General features: G+C 48.8%; 1 protein-coding gene across 3 annotated transcripts in view; it reads left to right on the forward strand.

The window, feature by feature from the left end:
- Nucleotides 1-5503, forward strand: part of CUNH19orf12 (chromosome unknown C19orf12 homolog) — a 15442-nt gene extending 9939 nt beyond the window's left edge. For all 3 annotated transcript variants that reach the window (XM_050124509.1, XM_050124510.1, XM_050124508.1), the window contains exon 3: nt 2492-5503. In XM_050124509.1, the coding sequence (XP_049980466.1) occupies nt 2492-2757 (266 nt within the window). In that variant the 3' untranslated portion in view covers nt 2758-5503. The remainder of the gene's footprint in view (nt 1-2491) is intronic.
- The last annotated feature ends 3948 nt before the right edge of the window (nt 5504-9451 follow it).

Below are 9451 nucleotides of genomic sequence, written 5' to 3' on the forward strand. Positions count from 1 at the left end.
CTCCTCCTCCTCCTCCTCCTCCTCCTCCTCCTCCTCCTCCTCCTCCTCCTCCTCCTCCTCCTCCTTCTTCTCCTCCTCCTCCTCCGTTTTGAGGCAGGGTTTCTCTGTGTAGTCCTGGCTGCCCTAGAAATCACTCTGCAGACCAGGCTGGCCTTGAACTCACAGAGATCCCCTTTGCCTCTGCCTCCCAAGTGCTGAGATTGAGGGTATGTGCCCCCACACCCAGCTGACACTTTGTTTTAATGACTCCATTTTCCTTAGTCTTTTGGCCTGCGACAGTTTCTTAGGCTTTCCCTTTCAGAGTTGGGGTGGGGTGTGGCAGACATGTGTTTTATAAAAGTCTCCATTGTGTGATGTGCTTCTCATGAGTCTTGGGAGGGAGCATCTTGGAGGTGACGTGCCTTCTTTGTCAGTCCAGTGAGACTGACTTGGTAGTTTAGGGAAAGAGTGGCACCAAGCAACTTGGTCAGGGTCATGCGTGCTAGGTTTTCCACTCCAAAATCTCTCACCCCGTATTCTGCTGCTCGGGACTCACTAGTCCAGCCAGGCTGCCTCTGTGTCTGTCTGATGGCTGCTAATCCAGTGTATGGGAAGCTTCAGAGGTGCAGACCAGTGGCAGCCGTTGGCTGGCATGCGATAGTAGGTGTTCCTTCAGGCATGAACCTGGCTTCTCAGGCCACCACAGACCCCTCTGCCCTCTTTACCACTTTACATTTTGAGAAAGAATCTCACTATTTAGTCCTGGCTGTGTTGGAACTGAACTATGTAGACCAGACTGGCGTCAGACTCTCTGAGTGCCGCCTGCCTCTGCCTCTCAAGTGCTGGGATTAAAGGTGTGTGCCACTAAACCCGATGTTCTCTTCATCCCTTTGGAGCTTACCTGGCCCTTGAAGGTTTGTTTGTTTCTTTGGTTTGGGTTTTTAAGACAGGATTTCTCTGTGTAGCTTTGGAGCCTGGCCTAGAACTCACTCTATAGACCAGGCTAGCCTCAAACACACAGCGATCTTCCTGCCTCTGTCTTCCAAGTGCTGGGATTAAAGATGTGTGCCACCACTGCCTGGCTAGGTGCTTTAGTTTGATACCTCTGCCCCTAGAGCACCTTCCTCCACCTTGTGTCATGTGACAAATGGCCTGGTGATGTAGAATTTTCCATCCTACGAGATCTTCAGGTTCCATAACAGCATGGCTTAACTTTGGCCAGAAAGTTACATTTAAAAACAAACAATATTTCTAAACTGAGTATGATGGTACACAAGTTCCGGGACAGTCAGGGCTACACAGAGAAATCTTGTCTTGAAAAAAAAATAATAAAAAGTAAGAAATAAAACAGTGCTTCTAGCTGAGGATGTCTCTCAGTGGTAAGAGTGCTTAGCTGGAACTCTTGAGCCATCCTCCTGACCTCGTCCTGCAGTGCCAAGCACCTGGAAACAAATGAAGGCAGAAATCTAAAAAGAATGTTTCTAGCTGGGCTTGATGGCTGACACACACTTGTGATTTCCAGCGGGGATGCTGAGGCAGGAGAAGCAAGAGCTATAGGTTACCCTGGGGTATACAATAAGACTTGGTCTCCAAAAAACAAAAGAAAGAGAAAATAAAAGCGTATCCACTTTTAGAAAGAGACATAGTTTACACACACACACACACACACACACACACACACACACACACACACACACACACGGGATGGAATGAAAGACAGTCTTCAAGAGAAACACTTGATTTGCCCCTAGGTCATTTCCCACGTGAGTTCTCTGGTAATTTCCTAAGCTCAGGGCACGTTTCCTCTCAGCCGCTGAGTTTATATTGACTTGACACAAGCCTGGGTAATCTTGGAAGGAGAAACCGCAATTAGGAAAATACCCCCACTAGACCGGCCTGTGGGCTCATTGTGACTGTGCTATACCTGAGCTGGTAGGCTCTGGGCACCCCTTCGTGGCCTCTGCATCAGCTTCTCTTCAGGTTCCTGCCTTCGGTTAATTCCTTCCCGCCCTGACTTCCCTCAGTGATGGAGTGTGATCTGAGAGTTGTAAGATGAAAGGAACCCTTTCCTTCCCAGTTGCGGATTGTCCTGGTGTTTTATCACAGCCACACCATGGAAACAGCACAACCTCCCAGCCTCTCCAGGCAAGTGGTTTCTCAGAAGGTGCAGTTCCCTCTCAGCCCCTCCTTTATGGACACAGATTGTTCTGGGAGTCACAGGAGTGGGAAAATTCAACCAGGAAGGGGATCTGACTTAGTTGGCACAGGTCAGAGGTGGGGAGGGTGTAAGTGGGGGACATAGAGAGGGCCTTCCTTCGACGCCAATTACCGGGGCCACAGGGAGTGGGACCGCATAAACCTTTGCCCTGCTGACTACCTGGCAGAAGCTGAGCTTGCTGTGTGTGCTCACGAATGTGCCCACTTGTCATGACAGTGGCTACATTCTCGGCAAGACACCAAGGCCATTGTTGGAGGATGAGACTGACTAATTGAGCCCTTTGTTGTTTTCCAGGGGGGGCTGTTGGGGGCCTGTTGGGGGCCTGGATGACGAGTGGACAGTATAAGCCAGTTCCTCAGATCTTAATGGAGCTGCCCCCCGCCGAACAGCAGAAACTTGTTAACGAAGCCGCGGCCATCATCAGAAACTTGGACTGGACAGATGCTATACAGCTCACTGCTCTGGTCATGAGCAACCAGGCCATACAGCAGAAGCTCTTGGCCATGCTAGCCACCTATGTCACCAAGGAGCTGCAGGCTGAGATCCGCTATGATGACTAGATCACTCTTCCTGGGGGATGGGCTTGCATTTGGATGATTCCACGACTCCCAGAAGGTGACCTGGGAATGGGGGGGTGCCTGGCAGGTGCGTTGAGAAACCTGTACGCCAACCGTATTGACTATAAGCCGGAGTACATCCGGTTGGACTGTCCCCTGCTGGAGTACATCCTGTTGGACCATCCTTCGCTGGAGAGGCTTCAGCTGTGCATTGTGGGCTGTGTGTGCTATGGGAAGGTCCAGGCTGTTGGCATCCACAGACAGCTTAGAAGTCTTCCTGATCCTGTGGGTCTAAAAGGAGTTCTCAGGTTGGCTGGCCAACTGTGCCGGGTGCTCCTCATCCTGTGAAAGCACCTCTAGGTTACCTGTGACAGGATCGGAGGGGTCCTGGGGGGGTTCAGAGCCAGCTCTTGACAGGATGTGCTTACTTGTTGAGTGTTCCCCTTCTTTGCCCAGGGACTTCCCAGTGGTCTCACGATGACAGTGGTCCCTACTTTGAGCGAAGCCACAAACGCCAGGCAGGTCCCCATGCCCCAGGCTCTCTTGAGTAACTTTGGTTAAACTTCTAAAGTCTTTTGCCTTAATTATGGAAAATCATGGCACTTATTTATCTTTTACTTTTTTTTTTCGAGACAGGGTTTCTCTGTAGCTTTGGAGCCTGTGCTGGAACTAGCTCTTGTAGCCCAGGCTGGCCTTGAACTCACAGAGATCCGCCTGCCTCTGCCTCCCGAGTGCTGGGGTTAAAGGTGTGCGCCACCACCGTCTAGATCTTATTTATCCTTTACTTTTATTGTCAACTCTAGACCCTTTTAGTCTCTACACTTGTAGTCTAAGTTAATTTCACGCTATTTTTTTTTTTTTTCTTACTATGGTGCCTGGACTGGCCTTGAGTTCCTGGGACTGTAGGCTGTGGCACTGTACCCAGCTTTACCTCAGAGACTGTTCTCCTCGCCACTGATTCTAAGTTTGTTCTTCCAGGTTCTCTATCCCAGCTCAGTTTCCTCCCCTCACTGGCTGCAATTTACAATTCACTTGTGTGGAAAGACAAAATTAACAATGAATAGAGTTCAAAGATCCTAACTGAGCTGGGTGCTGTGGTGCACACCCACAGTCCCAAGTAAGGGAGAGGTCAAAGCAGGAGCATCCTTGAGCCCAGGATTCAAGACCAACCTGGACAACATGGAGGAGCTGGGAGATAGAAGGTGGGGACATAGCTCCTTACTTAGCCTTTATTTACAGTCACAGAATCAAGACGCAGTGAGTGTTCTGATGTGCTTGACAGGAGACGAAGGGCAAACACAAACAACACCAGCACTGAGGTTAACCCCTGGGCAGCACCTTATCTCCCTGGTTAAAACCGGGGATTTGGACATCCTCTCCTTGATTTCCCCAAGTGACAACAGCTCAAACCCGACAAGCAGCTTGTTTGGTGTTCGTTTTTCTTGTGATGCTGTGGATGGATCACAGGGCCTGCATATGCTAGGTAAATACCACCCCTGAGCCCTGCTCTCCCTTGGTAGATCCAAGGCCAGCGCTGTATGGCTAAGCCTGCTCCAAGCCCTTGAGTGGCTCAGTTTCGGTTTGGCCAGTCCTAGTGCTGGAGCTCAATGGATGACATCATATATATTTGATTAAATACTTGATACTTCTTTTTATCCCCTGTTAGAGATGGGCGCCAGGGAGCGTAGGAGGTATGTGTCTTGGTCGCCCTTCCTATCTCCAGCTTGCTCCTGCTAGGCACCATGGCTTTTCTGTGGGGGACACTCAATAAATATTCATCTTTAACACTATGTGATTTATGTCTTTCTGGATTCTTGTTTGTTTGTTTATGTTTTGTCTGCATTTATGTAAGCACAGTATGTATGTGTGTGATTCCCACAGAGGCCAGAAGGGGGCACTGGACCTCCTAGAGCTGGAGTTACTGACAGTGTGAACTGTCATGTGGGAGCTGGGAACCGAACCCAGGCCCTCTGCAAGATCATTGATGGCTAAACCAGCTCCCTACCTCTAGGTGTTGTTTTTTTTTTTTTTTTTCAAAACAGGGTTTCTCTATGTGGTTCTGCTTGGTTTCAAACTCATGATCCTCCTGCCCCAGCCTTTTGAGCCATGAGATTACGGGCAGGCATCACCAAGCTAAGATCTATAATATTTTGTTGCTGTTGAAGTCTTTACATTCTCATTGTTTCTGTTTTATTATTTTGGGATAGGATCCCAGGTAGCCCAGGCTGGCCCCCAGTTCTCTGTAATGCGAAAGATGGCCTTGAACTCTTGACCCTCCTGCCTCCACCACCCACCAAGTGTTGGGATCATAGAGGCGTGCGTCGCTATGCCCGGCTTCAGCAAACGGTTTTGGGAGTCGTTGTTTTGAAATCACTTCCTATGGAACTCCTCCAGGAAAAAGACAAATGACAGAGGAAGCCTAGGATCCGATTTCAAGCTTCTTGAAACAAGTGGGGTCACCAACCATGGAAGCCAGACTTTGACCTGGTGATTCTAGAACCCAGAGCCCTCACTCAAACACCAAATGGGAGCTCCTCAGTTTTCGCGAACAAGTTTGGGGAATGTTTTCCACACGGACTATTTTTAGTAAGATGTATGCTGTCTCTGAAGTGATGGTGGTGAGGCCCACCCATGGACAACCAGGATTTCTATCCCCAGGTCTTCCCTGATGCTATCTTCTCTTTGCTTTCAAGACTACACCCCGAATGTCATCAAATTACTAATAAATTACTTTCCTCTGAAAAAGTCATTTTCTGTGTATTTTGTGTAAGCCACTTCTGAGATTTGAAGCCTTAACCTAAAAGGGAAGGTTGTTTGAGTTGTGGTTTTACAGGATGCATAAAAAGCTGCCCAGCCCAGCTCCCGACCACTGTCGCAAGCCCAGCTTCAACTGTGTTGTTGCATGACATGCTTAGCCTCCTCCAGCCGTCTCTGCCCAAGTCCCGAGCAAGGGTAGTTAGTGCTGGGACCCAGATTCTGTTTATGGCTGCAGCCTGGGATTTCAGCAGCCAGAGGCGGGTGCTGGATTGAGGGCCAGCTGGAGCCTCTGAGTGGCAGAGAGCTCCCTGTGTTCAGGAAGCCTTCTGTGGACTTCTCCCCAAAAGCATAGGGGGTGGGGATGAAGGGGGCGGAGCCTTCGCATCAGAGTACCTCAGATGGCATTTGTCAGATGCTCTGTGACACCCGGAGCTCCTGAAGTCAGAGAAAGGGGATGGGGCAGGGCTGGGAGCAGGTGCTGTCTTTGGAGACTATGGTTCTTCTGGTTGAGCTGACACTTCCTGTTCCTCCTGCAAATTTCAGTAAGTGACCCTCTAGGCCTCTGGAAGTAGAAGTCTAAAGTCGAGACCACACCCCCAGTTGCTATGGCTTCACTGGGCTCTAAAGTTGCCCTCTTAGTGGAGCAGTGAGGACATCGGGTGACAGATGCATGACAATGAGGCCACAGTTCAGATTTTTGTCCAGTGCTTCAGGTTAGGGGATACTTTCCTTTTTACTTTGTTTCGTTAGTTTGAGTCAGGGTCTCACTGTCTCTCTATATAGTCCAGGCTGCGGGACGCAGCAATCCTCCCGCCTCAGCCTCCCAAGTGCGTGTGCCCCATTTTGAATGGTATGTCCAGTTCTGCAACAGCATACACTCATGCATTTAGGAACGTCAGGGTTGTAATAGAATTCCATCGGTTAGGCAGTTGGACCCAGCCTTCCATGCTCCTGCATGAGGTCCCACTGTGTGCCAGGCTTGGGGAACCAGGAGGGGAGGCCTGGGGATTTGTGTTGAGGGAGCAGCCCTCAAGTGAGGGCACCTTGACAGCCAGTCCTGCTGTGACTCAGTGACATTGGGCCCAGCTGGGCACCCACCTTCCACCGTCCTTTTTTTCCAGGAGTGGTAAGTGTTTTCCTGGATTTCCCTGGTGGTGGCTTCTCCATTCCTGTTCTGTAGCCCTGCATCTTTTTTTGTTAAACTTTATTTTGAATAGCTAATAGCTGACCAGCATAAAACTACTAGTGAGCCAGAGGACGCTAACTGTGACAGAAAGCTGCCTGGACTGACTCAGAAAGGCAGCCACTGTTAGCAGTTTTGGCTGTGCTCAGCTCTGCTGGGTTTGCCTTGATTTGGTTTACTTTGTAGTTATTTTTGAGACAGGGCCTCATCGTGTAGTTAGGGGCTGTAATCAAACTCATGATCCTCCTGCCTCAGCCACCTAAATACTAAGATCACAGGCATGTACCGCCATGCCCATCTTTAACTCTGTATTTTGAAACAGTTCTTAGAGACCACTCATTTCCTTTTATTTGTCAATGATTTTTTTGCTGACAACTTAGAAAAATCTAGAAAAGTGTATTACTTCTGCCTCAGTGGCATGCACCACTAACTTCATATTCCTTTTAAAAATGTATATATTCATTTGTACATGCATGGGTGTTTTGCCTACATGTATGATTGCATGCTACAGGCATGCCCGATGTCGACGTATGCCAGAAGAGGGCATCAGATTTCCTGGTACTTGAATATGGACAGATGTGAACCACCAGATGGGTGCCGGAAACTGAAGCTGGGTCCTTTGAAAGAGCACCGAGGGCTCTCACTACTGAGCCATTTCTCCCCAATTTCATATTTTTAAGGTAATGTCAAACTCCTTGGAAACATTGGCAGTGGTTATGCGGTATCCTTTATATCATAGCATGGTATAGTTCTTATCTTAGTAGGCAAGTTCTTATCTTCTTCCATCAGAGCGCTGCAGTGAATATGCTTATGTTACTATCTCTGTAATTTGCATTTTGATAGTCTTTGGATTATGACAGATTTTTCCAGAGCGAAATGACTGGATTTCAAAGTATGTGTTGTTCAATCAAAATTTCACATTAATTTATCCTCCCAGGGTTTGGCGTGCAGGCAGGTCTTGTTGCATCCTCTCCGGCAAACCGACTATCTGTTTAATCTGGGTCCAGGCCTCCCTGGGGAGAAGGGGCTCCCTGCAGGGCTGTGTCACCACTGGTAGCTGGTGGCAGCAGGTGGCAGGGCACACGTGGGGGTGTGACACCCACCTGCTCCCGCTGGGGAGGAGGCAAAGGGGAGCAAGCCGAGGCAGGGGCCCGGTAATTATAAAAAGCGGCCATCTGCTCGGAGGCTGGTTATTAACCTGCGTCGGGTGCTGACGTGACAGCGCCAGAGAGATTTTATTCACAGGCAGATGGTGTATTTTCAGCTAGACTTGACTTTGATTCTGTGTTTGGAGATGCAGCCAGAGTCTGGAAGGAAGCGCGCGGGGAGCGATGCAGGGCGAAGGCACTATGGCTAAGGATGCAGGACAACGGTCCTACAGTTAAAGATGCAGGGCAGAGGTCCTATGGCCAAGGATGCAGGACCAAGACCCCATGGCCAGAAGAGGAGGCAGGCAGGCAGGCTTAGAGCTGGCTGCTACTACTTAGCGGAGATTATGAGGCGCCATCTAGCGCTGAGCCGCACAACTTCTGCAGCTCAGGTCGCGGCGCCCTCTCGTGGTCACCGTTCAAAACCCAGGATGTCACCACAGTGGAGTCTGGTTTATGAGCTGGGGTGCAGAGGACTTGAGGACTTTCTGAGGTTTTAATAAGCCTAGAGCAGAACACTGTCTGGGTCTCCTGCAAGCGATTTTTTTTCTGCATACAAAACTGGATGTTTCTCTATTCTAAGCAATCAACATATGGCGATTAAAAAAAATGTCAGGATTCATCTTATCCTGGGTGTGTCTGGTGTCTCCAGTTTGCTGGGAGAAGATAAGTGGCTTCATTAGCTAGAAGAGACTTCTGAGGCCTGCATGATAAATGGAGGCTCAGAAGGCTGGGTTCTGGCTTGGCTAGGTGAATCACGGGCTGGAGGTTAGCTTTGGCTACTCCCCCCCTTATTATTTTGGATTTAAATTTTTTTAAAAATATTTATTTATTTATTTATTGTGTATACAATATTCTGTCTGTGTGTATGCCTGCAGGCCAGCAGAGGGCACCAGACACCATTACAGATGATTGTGAGCCACCATGTGGTTGCTGGGAATTGAACTCAGGACCTTTGGAAGAGCAGGCAGTGCTCTTAACCACTGAGCCATCTCTCCAGCCCCTAAATTTTTTTTTTACTATTTTCTAAGACTTCACTTTCTATGTGCACGAGTGTTTTCCTTACACATGTGTCTGTGCCTTGTTCATTCTGGAACTGGAGTTTTGGGTGTTACGTTATGTGTGTCCTGGTAATTGAACTGAGGTCCTCTGCAAAAACAAGTGCTTTTAACTGCTGAGCCCTCTCTCCAGCCTCCTTAATTTTTACTTAAAAGAGATAAAATATTTAGTTTTGTTGGGTGTGGTGACACATGCCTTGAATCTCACTCAGCACTCTGGAAGCAGAGGCAGGCAGATCTCTGAATGAGGCTGGCTTAGTTTACATAGCAAGTTCCAGGCAAACCAGGGATATATGATATGACACTGTTTGAGCTGCCATTGGCGTGCTGAGAATTGAACCTGGGTCTTCTGGAAGAGCAGCCAGTGCTCTTTAACCTCAGCACCACTTCTCCAGCCCTGTGATTGACTGAGACAGGGTCTCATATAACCCTGTGCTGTGTGTGGGACAACGGTCTTATAGTCTGTAAAGTTTTGTTAAGTTGTACTGGTTTAATAAAATGCTGGTTGGCCAGTAGCCAGGCAGGAAGTAGAGGTGGGGTGATGAGAATAG

The sequence above is a fragment of the Alexandromys fortis genome, unplaced genomic scaffold, assembly GCF_014885135.2.
Source record: "Alexandromys fortis isolate MF-2015 unplaced genomic scaffold, M_Fortis_MF-2015_v1.1 scaffold_198, whole genome shotgun sequence".
Classification (NCBI taxonomy): Eukaryota; Metazoa; Chordata; class Mammalia; order Rodentia; family Cricetidae; genus Alexandromys; species Alexandromys fortis.